The sequence below is a fragment of the Heterodontus francisci genome, chromosome 47, assembly GCF_036365525.1.
Source record: "Heterodontus francisci isolate sHetFra1 chromosome 47, sHetFra1.hap1, whole genome shotgun sequence".
NCBI lineage: Eukaryota > Metazoa > Chordata > Chondrichthyes > Heterodontiformes > Heterodontidae > Heterodontus > Heterodontus francisci.
In genome coordinates, this window is record NC_090417.1 from 17,594,720 (window position 1) to 17,610,269 (window position 15,550).

The 15,550-nt window shown below is 48.2% G+C and overlaps 1 protein-coding gene across 1 annotated transcript in view; it reads left to right on the forward strand.

Moving 5' to 3' along the window:
• Positions 1 to 13,523, forward strand: part of xpo7 (exportin 7) — a 126,311-nt gene extending 112,788 nt beyond the window's left edge. The window contains exons 22-28 of the mRNA XM_068023140.1: positions 99 to 181; positions 3,612 to 3,826; positions 4,789 to 4,927; positions 5,771 to 5,931; positions 8,982 to 9,080; positions 11,122 to 11,249; positions 12,866 to 13,523. Coding sequence (XP_067879241.1) covers positions 99 to 181; positions 3,612 to 3,826; positions 4,789 to 4,927; positions 5,771 to 5,931; positions 8,982 to 9,080; positions 11,122 to 11,249; positions 12,866 to 12,959 — 919 coding nt within the window. The 3' untranslated portion in view covers positions 12,960 to 13,523. The remainder of the gene's footprint in view (positions 1 to 98; positions 182 to 3,611; positions 3,827 to 4,788; positions 4,928 to 5,770; positions 5,932 to 8,981; positions 9,081 to 11,121; positions 11,250 to 12,865) is intronic.
• Positions 13,524 to 15,550: the final 2,027 nt, after the last annotated feature.

Consider the following 15,550-nt stretch of genomic DNA (forward strand, 5'->3'; position numbering starts at 1 on the left):
CTTGTAGTATCCTGTGTTTGAAATGCTCGATTTCTGCTGCCATGGTCAGGTATGCTTACAGGCATTTCAGTTTGACCTCTTTCCTATCCCATTTGCAGGTCGCAACGATTGCAGTTTGATGTGTCGTCCCCAAACGGGATCCTCCTTTTTCGAGAGACGAGTAAAATGATCACAACCTACGGTCAGTGTGATCCAATTTTCCTGCGTTTCAGTGTTTGTGATTGTGTTTATGCACGAAACACTCCCTGCAACCCCCATAACTCCCAACTGATTGTAAGATTTCTGGTGTTTTCTGTTTTGAAATGTTGATGGCAGTGAGCCACACAGAGCAGCAAGGTCCAAGCTCGGATTCCTGATGTGTGCTAATCTAGCTGAAATATGCTGGGGTGATAGTCAGGCACGCCATGTGTGCTCTGTTCATCAGGACCACATTCTCACTCAGGACCAACCTGTTACTCCTGCTGGGAAAGTGCACACGGTGGAACGCAGGACTGGGCAGGACTGAGAATCTCTCCACAGTCAGCGCTCACTCCTGACAGTATGAGTGTGGCCGGTGGCTGCAGAATTTGATGTCAGTACAGAGTCAGCATTTCAAGGAATAGGTGTGAGGAGAACACTGCTGGAGACCAAGAGAGTAGGACTCTTTATTTGCACTGTACACATGTGAAATTCATCTGCATATTCACACATTGTTACAGGTGTAGTTTTGGGCGAGTAAAGCTGGTCACTGATCCACAGCCTGAAATTTACAAACAATTACAGCTCGTCTCTAATTGACATCAATGGCTGTAGTAACTTGGATTTGCAGCGGCCTTGAAGGGACAAGCCAGGTTAGGAGCAAAACATTGCACCTTCAAACCCAGGCTGAAGAGTGGGGCCACATGTTAGCAGTGCCCTGCGAGATATGTGAGTGTAAAATATATGTTTTTAAGAATCTATTTGCACTTGCTAAATGTTTTTTGTGAGTCTTTCTAAAATTTTAACGGATCATTTTCAGTTACACAAAAGGTGCTATTTTCTAAGTGTGTGTTCATATGGAAAGTTTTGTTACTGGGGAGGGAGCTGTGGGCATGGCATTTTGGAAACAGAGGAAGGGAAATGTTTGTTAATATCTTGAGAATTGTACTGTTTATGTTGATTTGGCTTTCTTCAAAAATAGTTCCTCATGTTCAACTGTCGTTTAAGAATCTGCCTAGATCAGAGGTTCAGTTCAGAATGAACAAGGTCCTTCCCCATCAGATCGCATCGTCTCAGAATACCAACCTTACCTCTTTTTTGCGTTCTTGGAACGTGAGTGTCGCTGGCAAGGCCAGCTTTTATTGCCCATCCCTAACCCTTGAGAAGGTGGGAGTGAGCTGCCTTCTGGAACCCCGGAAGTCCATGTGGTGTTGGTACACCCACAATGCTGTTTGGGAGGGAGTTCCAGGATTTTGACCCAGCAACAGTAAAAGAATGGCGATATAGTTCCAAGTCAGAATAGTGTGTGACTTGGAGGGGAACTTGCAAGTGGTGGTGGTCCCATTCGTCTGCTGCCCTTGTTCTTCTCGGTGGCAGAGGTTGTGGATTTGGAAGGTGCTGTCGAAGGAGCTTTGGCGAGTTGCTGCAGTGCATCTTCTATGTGATACAAATTGCGGCCACTGTGCGTCAGTGGTGGAGGGACTGACTTGTGGCTTGTAGATGGTGGACAGGCTTCGGGGAGTCGGGAGGTGAGTTACTCATCGCAGAATTCACAGCCTCCGACCTGCTCTTGTAGCCACAGTATGAATATGGCTGGACCAGTTAACTTTCTGGTCAATGAAAACCCCCAGGATATTAATGGTGGGAGATTCAAGGGTTATCAAGGGAGGATGGTTCGAGTCCTGTTGGAAGTTGTCATTGTCTGGCCACTCTTGTGGCGCGAATATTACTTGCCACAAATCAGCCCAAGCCTGAATGTTGTCCAGGTCTTGCGCATGCTGGCACGGACTGCTTCAGCACCTGAGGAGTCGCGAATGGTGCTGAACATCGTGCAGTCATCAGTGAACATCCCCATTTCTGACTTTATGTTGGAGGGAAGGTCATTGATGAAGAAGGTGAAGATGATTGGGCCGAGTTCAGTACCCTGAAGAACTCATGCAGAAATGTTCTGGGGCTGAGTTGATTGACCAACACAACCATCTTGCTAGGTATGACTCCAACCAGTGGAGACTTTTCTGCACCCCGCCTCCCCTCGCCAATTCCCATTGACTTTGCAACATCTGTTCTTGCCCTATACAACCTCGAATGTGTCCTCTTGCTGCATAGGATAAGGTCCTGCTCAATATCCCCTATCCTTTGACATGCCTTTTTGATGCTGAAGCAGCCTTTGTTTACTCGTTTAATCTTCATTGCTTCCCCCTCCAGCGCCCAGGAGCAGCCTCATGCTGTGCTCTGCCCTGCCTCGCCTCCCGGGCTTAAGTATCGAATTTATTTCAGTGCTTATATATTGGTGCATCTTCTATCACCATTCAGGTCACTTTATACCTGAGTGAAGAAGCACAGGCATGTCATTGGTCTCAGGAACAGTGTCACGGGGACTAGAAATTGCAAAACAATCGCAGCACGGATCACAGTGAAATGTAATGTTGGGGAGTGTTGGTCTCTTTTGTTCTGTGTGGAATTTGTCTTTCCTAATTCGAGTTGGTTCCAAGGGGGATTATTGTGAGCGGTTTAACAGCAGTGTGAATTCCTGCAGGTTATGTGTGTGCCACTTTGCAAATGATAAATTCTGACCATCACACGTGAAGGGTGTTGCTACCAATACATTTACTTAATCTGGTGACAATGCTGCATTTCAGGGATGGTCGCATAGCTTCAAGTATGAGTGGAGAAAACTTGACTCACACTGGTAAAAAGGAAAGAGGCTTACAATTCGAGCACTAATCCTCTGACCCTTGCTGACTAGTGGGAGTGTGGGTTTGGAGAAGCACCCCGATGGTTTATTTCAAGTTAAAATGATTGCCTGAGCACTCAGCTCGCTTTTTGATTTGTTTTTCTCCTCCTCTGGTGGTTTCTCTGTCACTGCTGGTCTGACCACTCTCTTGGTTCTTGCAGTGCTTGCAAAGCACAGCTGTTTCTCAGGCAACACTTCAAATAGGTCGTCTCTCTGGTTGACACAGCAATGTGCACTGACATGAGGGGCTGAGTGACAGATAATAGGTGGAATAGGAATAGTTAATCACTGCAGGACAAGGGGAGTCGGTATAAACTGGAAGGAAGTTCACACACAGAGAGTAATCAGTACCTGGAATGGTTTTCCAGATCTGGCAATGGAGGCAGTTAGCTGTTGTGATAGACAGACTGTAGATTTCTATGGAAGGATGTGCTGAATGGCCTCTTCCTGCCTATTGTGGTCTTTGTGAAACAGTTGAAGATTTAATAAGGGGGAAGAAGCTGTGATCTTTTATCCTGTGGAGAGAGAAGCAGAGTTAAAGGTCACAGACCTGAAATGTTAACTCTGCTTCTCTCTCCACAGATGCTGCCTGACCTGCTGTTTACTTCCAACACTTTCTGTTTTTATTTCAGATTTTCAGCATCTGCGTATTTTGCTTTTATTTTAGTGATCTTTTCTCCTTTTTGTTTTATTCTAACAGGTAACCGTATCCTCACCTTAGGAGAGGTACCGAAGGACCAAGTTTACGGGCTAAAGTTGAAGGGCATTTCCATTTGCTTCTCCATGTTGAAGGCAGCTCTCAGTGGCAACTATGTTAACTTTGGGGTCTTCCGTCTCTATGGTGATGATGCACTCGACAATGCTTTGCAAACATTCATTAAGCTCCTCCTGTCGATCCCTCACAGTGACCTACTGGTAAGTGATCTTACCCTGAGGTCGTGCACTTGTGTTTTGAGAATTAAGTCCCTGAAAGCTATGTTTTCAAATATTTCCTTTCAGGAGGCAAGAGTCTTGGTTCTCTCCTGGTGCCAGTACAAGTCACACAGCTGAGCCCACGTGGCGTGGCTGATACTTGTGTGACTCTCAGTTGTTACAGGAATCTGTCACTCAGCCCCTTTGTGTTCATGCTTGCTCTGCTGATTGCTGCACCTAAGTAACCTTGAAGCTGTGTTATCTGTGTGGGCTTCTTTTGTAAAATACTCTTTATTCTTCTTCCTGCCAAGCCTCGTTGCACTTAATGTCTGCCTTCTGCTAGTGTCACTTGATAAAATGGCCTGTGTCTCCCACCCAACAACTCAGTGTCTCAGAGTCCCGCTCTCACTGCAGAACTCTTCCTCTGCCATGTAGGAAGGCTGGAATTTTGCATGCAAGAGTCCGTGGACGAAAACTGTGGGATGACCACAGTCTTTACCAAGAAAATACCGTCAAAATTTAAAACTGCAATGCAACCTTCATTTCTTGCTTATTTAAAATGTTTCCAGATGCTCTGGTTCAACAAATGATTGTTCGATGAGTTCTTTTTTCCTTGACTTGGAGCCCGAGAAGTTTAGAGCACAGAGGGAGGCCATTGAGGCCATCCTGGTCTGTTGACTCTGTGCAAGAGCAAACCACACTAATCCCACTGGTCGCTTGCTCTCCGCACAGCCTTGCATCTTCCATGCTTCAAATATTTAGCCAATTTTCTCTTCAAAGATACAGTGGTGTCTACCTCAACCATTCCCTGTGGCCAAGCTTTCCATGCTCCAACAACTGTCAGTGCTGTCCTTCCTGATTCACTCCATCGGAACTCTTCCTCATTTTAGAAACCTCTGTTGAATCTTCCCTTAGCCTTCACCAGTTTAACATTCCATTGTTTTCTGATTTTTTTCGCCCCCCAGGATTATCCCAAGCTCAGTCAGTCCTACTATTCTTTGTTAGAAGTTCTCACCCAGGACCACATGAATTTTATTGCCAGCCTGGAGCCCCATGTTATCATGTACATTCTCTCCTCCATTTCAGAAGGCCTCACTGCACTGGGTAAGTAACTTGTCTTCATTCACTTGGCAGAAATGGATCAATGATCAAGATTTTCTTTTTAATACCTCTCACACAGAAACCCAACCCCATGTTTACGTCTAAAAGCCAAGGTGGTAAGAAATTGACGGAAATAGCTTCATGTTTGCCCAACATGAAGTGCACACGCGCTTGCCCTATTTCTCATTGTGGGCAGTCAAGTTCAGAGAGTTGAGCATCTGGTGAATAGAAGTCAAGCATTGGGACGTCACCAAGAGTGCCAATTCCAGCTCTCGACATCTGCCATTCCGGACAGCGCAGCCCTGGTACCACAGTCCTATCTGTGCTCATGTTTCCAACTTGCTAGTGTGTCTCTGTTTGAAAGTTATGAGCCTGGAGGGTTGGAAAGGGCTGTTTCAGCACTTTTTTCCCCTCACAGCTAGATAAATCAGATCAGCAAGACATCTCAATGATGACAACTTCAGATGAACGCATACTAATGAGGACATGGATTTAAACAACAATGTGATAAACAGATATATGACCTGTTTTTAGTGATGTAGGTGAAGTGCTAAATGTGAGGGAGGGAGAGCTCCCATGCTCTTCAAACAACGCCCAGGGACGTGCTTCATTTCACATCTGAAAGATGGCACTTCTGACAGAACGGCCCTCCCTCAATTTTGACACTGGAAGTGTCAGCCTGGATTATGTGCTCCAGTCTCTGGAGTGGGACTTGAACCCATAACCTTCTAACTCAAAGGTGAGAAAGCTACCCAATGACACCATGGGATGCAGGACATAACGTAGCAAATAGAGATAAGGCAGAAAGAAGCGAGCCCGTGACGTTTGTTACTGTTTTATTTTCAGACACGATGGTGTGTACAGGTTGCTGCTCAAGTCTGGACCACATTGTAACATACCTCTTCAAGCAGCTGTCTCGCAGCACAAAGAAACGGACTACACCGTTATCCCAGGAGAGCGACCGCTTTCTACATATCATGCAACAGCACCCTGAAATGATTCAACAGGTGCGTCCTGGCAGCACTTCAAAACTTTAATGAGTTGCGATCGTGCCGTGACAAAGGTTCCATTGATCCCTTCATTACCTTGTCCCTTCCTATCTCTGTGATTTCCTCCAAAACCCTTTTGAGATCTCTGCGCTGCTCCAGTTCCAACCTCCTCGCCATCCCTGATTTCCATCACAGCACTATTGGTGGTCGTGCTTTCAGCTGCCGAGGCCAAAGTTCTGGAATTCCCTCCCTAAACCACTCCACCTCTTTCTCTCCTTCAAGACTCTCCTTAAAACCTACTTCTTGGACCAACCTTTTGGCTACCTGTCCTGACATCTCCTTATGTGGCTCATTGTCAAATCTTGTTCGATAATGCTCCTGTGAAGCACCTTGGAACGTTTAACTACATTATAGGCCGGTGAGCCTTACATCAGTGGGAGGGAAATTATTAGAGAGGATTCTTCGGGACAGGATTTACTCCCATTTGGAAACAAACAAACTTATTCGCGAGAGGCAGCATGGTTTTGTGAAGGGGAGGTCGTGTCTCACTAATTTGATTGAGTTTTTTGAGGAAGTGACAAAGATGATTGATGAAGGAAGGGCAGTGGATGTTATCTATATGGACTTCAGTAAAGCCTTTGACAAGGTCCCGCATGGCCGACTGGTACAAAAGGTGAAGTCACACGGGATCAGAGGTGAGCTGGCAAGATGGATACAGAACTGGCTCTGTCATAGAAGACAGAGGGTATCAGTGGAAGGGTGCTTTTCTGAATGGAGGGATGTGACTCGTGGTGTTCCGCAGGGATCAGTGCTGGGACCTTTGCTCTTGTAGTATATATAAATGATTTGGAGGAAAATGTAGCTGGTCTGATTAGTAAGTTTGCGGACGACACAAAGGTTGGTGGAGTTGCGGACAGTGATGAGGATCGTCAGAGGATACAGCAGGATATAGATCGGTTGGAGACTTGGGCGGAGAAATGGCAGATGGAGTTTAATCCGGACAAATGTGAGGTAATGCATTTTGGAAGATCTAATGCAGGTGGGAAGTATACAGTAAATGGCAGAACCCTCAGGAGTATTGACCGGCAGAGAGATCGGGGCATACAGGTCCACAGTTCACTGAAAGTGGCAACGCAGGTGGATAAGGTAGTCAAGAAGGCATACGGCATGCTTACCTTCATTGGTCGGGGCATAGAGTATAAAAATTGGCAAGTCATGCTGCAGCTGTACAGAACTTTAGTTAGGCCACACTGAGAATATTGTGTGCAGTTCTGGTCGCCACACTACCAGAAGGACGTGGAGGCTTTGGAGAGGATACAGAAGAGGTTTACCAGGATGTTGCCTGGTCTGGAGGGCATTAGCTATGAGGAGAGGTTGGATAAACTCGGATTGTTTTCACTGGAACGACGGAGGTGGAGGGGTGACATGAGAGAGGTTTACAAAGTTATGAGCGGCATAGACAGAGTGGATAGTCAGAAGCTTTTTCCCAGGGTGGAAGAGTCAGTTACTAGGGGACATAGGTTTAAGGTGAGAGGGGCAAAGTTTAGAGGGGATGTGCGAGGCAAGTTCTTTACACAGAGGGTGGTGAGTGCCTGGAACCTGCTGCCAGGGGAGATGGTGGAAGCAGGTACGATAATGACGTTTAAGAGGCATCTTGACAAATACATAAATAGGATAGGAATAGAGGGAAACGGTCCCCGGTTAATAATATTACCCAGTTTAGGATTAGCTGCAAACTTTGAAATTATGTCCTGTATATCCAAGTCCAGGCCATTAATAAATATCAAAAAGAGCAGTGGTCCCAATATTGACCCCTGGGGAACAGACTGCATACTTCCCCTGCTGGTTTGAAAATAAACCTTTCATCAGTGCTTTCTGTCCTTTTTCAATTTTTGTTTCAACACAACCACTGTCCCTTTAATCCCGTGGGCTTTATATTTGCTAACAAGCCCATGATGAGACACTTTGTCAAATGCCTTTTGAAAGTCCATCGACAATCAATCGCACTACCCTCATCACACTTCTCCGTTACTTCATCAAATGGCTCAATCACGTTAGTAAAACACGATTTGCCTTTCATAAATCTGTGCTGACTTTCATTTATGATCATAATATTATTAACCATGAAAAAGATAATGACAGACTTCAGGTGGACATAGGCTGGTACAATGGACTGAGACTTGGCAGATGAAATTTAATGCGGAAAAGTGTTAAATTGTCGAAGGAGAAGAGGCAGCATGAACTAAATGGTGCAATTTTAAAGGGAGTTCAGGAACAGAATCCTGAGGGTGCATGTACACAAGTGTTTGACAGTGGCAAAACAAGTTAAGAAGGCCACTAAAAAAGCAGATGGGTTCTTTGGTTTTATTAATGGAGGTATATAGAAATGCAAGGAAGTTATGCGAAACCTTCATAACCCACTGGTTAGGCCTCATCTGGAGTATTGTGTCCAGTTCTAGGTTCCTCACTTTCAGAAGGGTGTGAAGGCTTTGGAAAGGGTGCAGAGGAGATTTACCAGAATGGTACCAGAAATGAGGGATTTCAGTTATAAGGAGAGACTGAAGACGCTGGAGTTGTTCTCCTTGGAGATAGAGGTGTTTAAAATCATGACTGCTTTTCATAGAATAAATAAGGAGAAACTGTTTCCACCAGCAGAAGGGTCAATAATGAGAGGACGCAGATTTTAGGAAAGAACCAGAGATGAGTTGAGGAAACATTTTTTTACCAAGTGAGTTGCACTGCCTGAAAGGGTGGCGGAAGAAGATTCATTGGTAACATTCAAAAAAGAACTGGATGAATACTTAAAGGGAAGATCTTTACAGGGCGATGAGGATATAGAGGGTGTGAGATTAATTGTATAGCTCGACCAAAGAGCCAGCACAGGCACGATGGAACTGAAGGACCTCCTTCTGGGCTCTATCATTGTATGATTCTGATAGTGTGTGTCATGACTTAGTTCTTTATTCATTCCCAACAGACAATTATTTCTTCAAGCTGCATTCTAAATTTATGTCTGTGTCTTTGAACCCTTTTCCAGCTCTTCTTAATGGTGTGTTTTTTCACTCCAGATGCTGTCCACAGTTCTGAACATCATCATTTTTGAAGACTGCAGAAATCAGTGGTCCATGTCACGCCCTCTGCTTGGATTAATTCTCCTGAATGAAAAGGTGAGGTCTGAGGCCTGAAAGACTCTGAGCAGCTCCAGTACAAATGGATGGACTGTGGGGCACATTGGATCGACTTCGCTGCATGGTGCCTGGTTGTACACCACTTCTAATACCTTTGACAAGAGTAGGAAGAAAAAATGCCTTGCGTTTCTGTTGCGCCTTTCACGCCTTCGGGATGTTCCAAACCACTTCAGAGACAACTCATTGCTTTCTGAAGTGTTATGTAGGCAAACACAAGAGCCAATTTGTCTACAACAGCAGTAACTGAGATGAATGGCCAGGTCATCTGTTTGGTCGTGTTGGTGGAGCTGGGGTGCTGGCCACGACTCTGGGAGAAGTCCATGCTCTTCAACTAGGATCTTTTACATCCACCTGAACTGACAGATGGATCCTTGGTTTAACATCCCATCTTAAAATCCCCCCAACTGCACTACTGCCTCAGTATTGCAGTTGGAGTATCAGCCGAGACCATGTGCTCAAGTCTTGGAGTGGAACTTGAACCTGTAACATTGTGACTCGGATGTGAGAGTGCTACCCGCTAAGCTCAATATTTTAAAATCTCTGTTTACACTGGTAGCAGGAGTAACTCCACTTCAACCTGTTTGTCCCAGCTTTTTAATCCCGGATCGAAGGTGGAGTGACGAGTACTTTCAGGTGCAGTGTGTAGGGTCTGATGTGAATGCCGTTGAATGTTTGCTGTGCTGGAGCTGATTCAGTGCTGTGACAGTAAAGGGCCAGCTTGAATCCCTCCTTTTTATGCAGCAATGTCAAAACAAATCCATGCTGTGTTTGAGGATTTCCCCAAATGCATCTGGTGTTTGGGTGGTCATTCATTCTGCCTCACTTGCAGACTCCCTTTTGTACCGCAGAGTTTCTTGGTCTTTGCTGAGCCCACCATCACTAATTTCCATGACTGCGATCCAAAGCCACCCCCTGCGAAACATTGATTGTGTAAAGGCAGCGATGCCTTCCATGATCAAATAGCCAGGTTGTGGCAGACGGCCCCTCCGTTTAAAATCTCATCTTAAAGTCACCTCTGACAGTGCAGCAATCTCTCAGTATTGCACTGGGAGTGTCAGCCTGGATTACATGCTCAAGTCCTGCAATGGAATTTGAACTTGCATGCTTGTGACTCAGAGGCGAGAGTGCTACCCACTCAGGAAAATTGATGTCCAGAGAGATTTGGGTGTTCAGGTCCACTGTTCCCTGAAGGTGGCAACGCAGGTCAATAGAGTGGTCAAGAAGGCATACGGCATGCTTTCCTTCATCGGACGGGGTATTGAGTACAAGAGTTGGCAGGTCATGTTACAGTTGTATAGGACTTTGGTTCGGCCACATTTGGAATACTGCGTGCAGTTCTGGTCGCCACATTACCAAAAGGATGTGGATGCTTTGGAGAGGGTGCAGAGGAGGTTCACCAGGATGTTGCCTGGTATGGAGGGCGCTAGCTATGAAGAGAGGTTGAGTAGATTAGGATTATTTTCATTAGAAAGACGGAGGTTGAGGGGGGACCTGATTGAGGTGTAAAAAATCATGAGAGGTATAGACAGGGTGGATAGCAAGAGGCTTTTTCCCAGAGTGGGGGATTCAATTACTAGGGGACACGAGTTCAAAGTGAAAGGGGAAAAGTTTAGGGGGGATATGCGTGGAAAGTTCTTTACGCAGAGGGTGGTGGGTGCCTGGAACGCGTTGCCAGCCGAGGTGGTAGATGCGGGCACGATGGCGTCTTTTAAGATGTATCTAGACAGATACATGAATGGGCAGGAAGAAAGGAGATACAGACCCGAAGAAAATAGGCGACATGTTTAGATAGAGGATTTGGATCGGCGCAGGCTTGGAGGGCCGAAGGGCCTGTTCCTGTGCTGTAATTTTCTTTGTTCTTTGTTTTTTGTAGCTCAGTATTGTAAAACCTCACTGGGAAATAGTGGCCTGTACATATGAAACCGTATCCCCAGGAAAGTATTATCTGTACGTATAAGCAAGATCGCTGATGCTAATCTCTCCTGATTCTTTGTTTCTTCCTCCCCACCACCTCCTGCAGTATTTTGCTGACTTGAGGAACAGCATAGTGAACAGTCAGCCTCCAGAGAAGCAGCAAGCCATGCACCTCTGCTTTGAGAATCTGATGGAAGGGATTGAGCGCAACTTATTGACGAAGAACAGAGACAGGTCAGCACTCGATAATCAGGCCAGCACCTGCTTAAGCATATGAACTGTATTGGAGGGCTTAGCTTGTGATTACTTCGATTGTAAAAGGACTTTCTTACGTAGAGATGATAACTGCTCCTTTGTGCTTTTTCAGTCTATGGATGGGTTAAATTTGGTTAAATCTTTCCCTGTTTAGCAGTTATTTTACTGTTTAATCTGTGCACACTTGATAGGATATCAAGGGCTGAGAGAGGGTACAGAGAGATTTATTAGAATGGTACTAGGGATGAGTAACTTCAGTTATGCAGAGAGACGGGAGAAGGTTTGTTCTCCTTTGAGCAGAGAAGGTTAAGGGGAAATTTAATAGAGTTTCAAATTATGTAGGGTTTGGTCGAGTACATAGGGGAAAACTTGTCATTGTCTGGCAGATTGGCAGCCAAAGACCCCAAACTTAAGTGAATTAGCAGAAGAGCCAGAGGGCAGTGGAAGCAGATTCAATCATGACTTTCAAAAGGGAATTGGATAAATAATTGAAAAGGAATAATTTATAGGGCTATGGGGGAAAGAGTGGGTCGGGGAGGAATGGGACTAATTGGATAGCTCTTTCCAAGAGCTGGCACGGGCATGGACAGAATATCCTCCTTGGTTGCTGAATGGATTCTATAATGTGTGAAATGCTTCTGATATAATTTATGCTGACCACATGAATCTGCTTGCAGTATCAAGAGTCGTTGCAGGAGTGTGATTTGTTCTGTTGAGCAGGTCATAGAATGGGTTTTCTGTGGTGAGTGGCTCACCTCGTGACTCCCCCAAGCCTCTTGAGCAGCTGGATGGGAGCAGCTCCAACAACACTCAAGAAGCTCAACACCATCCAGAACAAAGCAGCCCGCTTGATTGGCACCCCACTCCCTCCACAACCATCGCACAGTGGCAGAGTGGGTACCGTCTACAAGATGCACTGCAGCAACGCACCAAGGCTCCTTCGACAGCACCTTCCAAACCCGTGACCTCAACCACCTGGAAGGACAGGGGCAGCAAGTTCTCAGGAAGACCATCCCTTGGACATGAATTGGCATTCTTTGATCGTCTCCTGTGTCAAAATCCTGGAACTTACAACCGAAACAGCACTGTGGTCAGCACCTTAACCTCATGGACTGCAGAAGTTCAAAAATCCAGAATGTGCTGCCGGCAAAAATTCCATAGTAACTTTCAAAAGGCAATTGAATCGGCACAAAATAAGGAAAAAATGTCAGGGCTTTAGGAAAAGAACAGGTGAGTGGGACTAATTGGGAGCTGTTTCAGAGAGCCGGCACTAGCACATTGGGCTGAATGGCCTCTTTCTGTGCTCTCCAATTGTATGTTTATAAAGAAGGCAGATCGCCACACGACCATCTCAAAGGTAGCTAGGGACTGGCAATAAATGCCAGCGATGCCTCTGGCACCAGTATCCGAATAATGATTTTTTTTCTCCATAGGTACTCTGGCTGCAAACTGTGCTGTGTACTTCTGAGTTTAAAATTCGATTCCTGTGGAGAATTTCTTGACCTTTGTCAGGTGGTTTAGTGTTGAGGGGAAAATAGGGGGCAGGGTTAGTGGACATGTAAGTTTAACCCTTTGTTGCTTTTATCACTCCTCAGATTCACCCAGAACCTCTCAGTGTTTCGTAGAGAAGTGAATGACTCAATGAAGAACTCGACGTACAGTGTCAACAGCAGTGACATGATGAGCTGACGTCTGTCTGGATCTCGCCTCCCACGTGGTTGGAAGGGGTTGACGGGGGGACAGACCTGCATCTCTGATGCTACACGGGAAGGTGCATGGTGGGGGTGGAGGTGGCGGGCGGAGGTCAGATTTAAGTCGGACAGGTCCCTGCTCCTCCTCCCAGGGGTCGCAGGGTAGCACCCCACTCTCCCACCCATCCCCGGGCATCGGAGTGCAGGACATGTCACTGTTCCTCCCTTCGAAAATAAAATCCAGGCAGGGAGTGCCTTTGTGCTCTCGCCCACCCCTCATCTGCCTTGTATAAACTTGTACATTTTTTTTCTTAAGACATTTTGAACAATGTTTATATGAAATCAATTAAAAGAGAGATAGAGAAAACTGAAGAGTTGTGATTGAAATTTTTAGAGTTGGGAGTGCGATGTTGAGAGACTTGGATGATGTGCAACAAGGGGTGATGACAGGTCGGAGGGGTGGAATGTGTGAGGTAGTTCAGTTAGATACAGAGCTCCATATAATACAAGAACAGGACGTGAATTATACAAATGATTACAGAAATAAAACTTGTAAACTAAAGTGGACTTAGCTCCAGGTACCAATTGTCCGGCAGATTTTTCCAACAAATGTTCCAGTAGTAATTCGGGAATATCTGTAGCAGAGGTGACAGAAACTGTTGCTGCTAATTATGTGTTGAGCACAGCTCGTTTATATTCACAAAGGAACAGAAACTCAATTGATTATATATATTTTTATTGTTCCTTTCAATTGAATATTCTGACTAAACACGTTTCCGAATCACTGCGTGATCAGGTAGGTTGGTATGTAAGAAAATTGGCTGCATAGTGTAAGCATTGTGACTGCAAATAAAATGTCAGTGGTTTGTAAGAAAAGTCGTCTCCCGTGGTTCAAGTGTGCAGAGGAAAAGCAACGGCCTAAAGGTAGGGGGGGTGGGGGTGCTCCTGTTTAGCCACAGCCCCTTCCCCTCCCTCCCTCCCATTGCCTCTCTCCCCAACCAGCATCCCCACACCTCCCTCCCCCTCTCACTCCTTCTCCACCCTCTCCCTCCCTCCTCTCTCCGTCCTCTCCCCCCTCCCTCCTCTCTCCGTCCTCTCCCCCCTCCCTCCCTCCTTCCTCTCCCCCCTCCCTCCCTCCCTCCTCTCCCCCCTCTCCCTCCCTCCCTCCTCTCCCTCCTCTCCCCTCCTCCCTCCTCTCCCCTCTCCCTCCCTCCCTCCTCTCCCCTCTCCCTCCCTCCCTCCTCTCCCCTCTCCCTCCCTCCCTCCCTCCTCTCCCCTCTCCCTCCCTCCCTCCTCTCCCCTCTCCCTCCCTCCCTCCTCTCCCCTCTCCCTCCCTCCCTCCTCTCCCCTCTCCCTCCCTCCTCTCCCCTCTCCCTCCCTCCCCTCTCCCTCCCTCCCTCCCTCCTCTCCCTCCCTCCCTCCCTCCTCTCCCCTCTCCCTCCCTCCTCTCCCCTCTCCCTCCCTCCCTCCTCTCCCCTCTCCCTCCCTCCTCTCCCCCCCCCTCTCTCCCCCCTCCCTCCTCTCCCCTCTCCCTCCCTCCTCTCCCCTCTCCCTCCCTCCCTCCTCTCCCTCCCTCCTCTCCCTCCCTCCTCTCCCTCCTCCTCTCCCCTCTCCTCTCCCTCCTCTCCCCTCTCCCTCCCTCCTCTCCCCTCTCCCTCCCTCCTCTCCCCTCTCCCTCCCTCCTCTCCCCTCTCCCTCCCTCCTCTCCCCTCTCCCTCCCTCCCTCCTCCTCCCTCCCTCCTCTCCCCTCTCCCTCCCTCCTCTCCCCTCTCCCTCCCTCCCTCCTCTCCCCCCCTCCCCTCCCCCCTCCCCTCCCCCTCCCTCCTCTCCCCTCTCCCCCCCTCCCCTCCCCCTCCCTCCCTCCCCTCCCTCCTCTCCCCTCTCCCCCCCTCCCTCCTCTCCCCTCTCCCTCCCTCCCTCCTCTCCCCTCTCCCTCCCTCCCTCCTCTCCCCTCTCCCTCCCTCCCTCCTCTCCCCTCTCCCTCCCTCCCTCCTCTCCCCTCTCCCTCCCTCCCTCCTCTCCCCTCTCCCTCCCTCCTCTCCCCTCCCTCCTCTCCCCTCCCCTCCCTCCCTCCTCTCCCCTCTCCCTCCCTCCTCCCTCCTCTCCCCTCCCTCCCTCCTCTCCTCTCTCCCCTCCCTCCCCTCCTCCTCCCCCTCTCCCCCCTCCTCCCCCTCTCCCCCCTCTCTCCTCTCTCCTCTCCCTCCTCTCCCTCCTCTCCCTCCTCTCCCCTCTCCCTCCCTCCCTCCTCTCCCCTCTCCCTCCCTCCCTCCTCTCCCCTCTCCCTCCCCTCCCCTCTCCCTCCCCTCCCCTCTTCTCTCCCCTCCCTCCCCTCCCTCCTCCCCCTCTCCCTCCCTCCCTCCTCTCCCCTCTCCCTCCCTCCCTCCTCTCCCCTCTCCCTCCCCTCCCCTCTCCCTCCCCTCCCCTCTCCCTCCCCTCCCCTCCTCTCTCCCCTCCCTCCCCTCCCTCCTCCCCCTCTCCCCCCTCTCTCCTCTCCCTCCTCTCCCTCCTCTCTCCTCTCCCTCCTCTCCCTCCTCTCCCCTCTCCCTCCCTCCCCTCCCCTCTTCTCTCCCCTCCCTCCCCTCCCTCCTC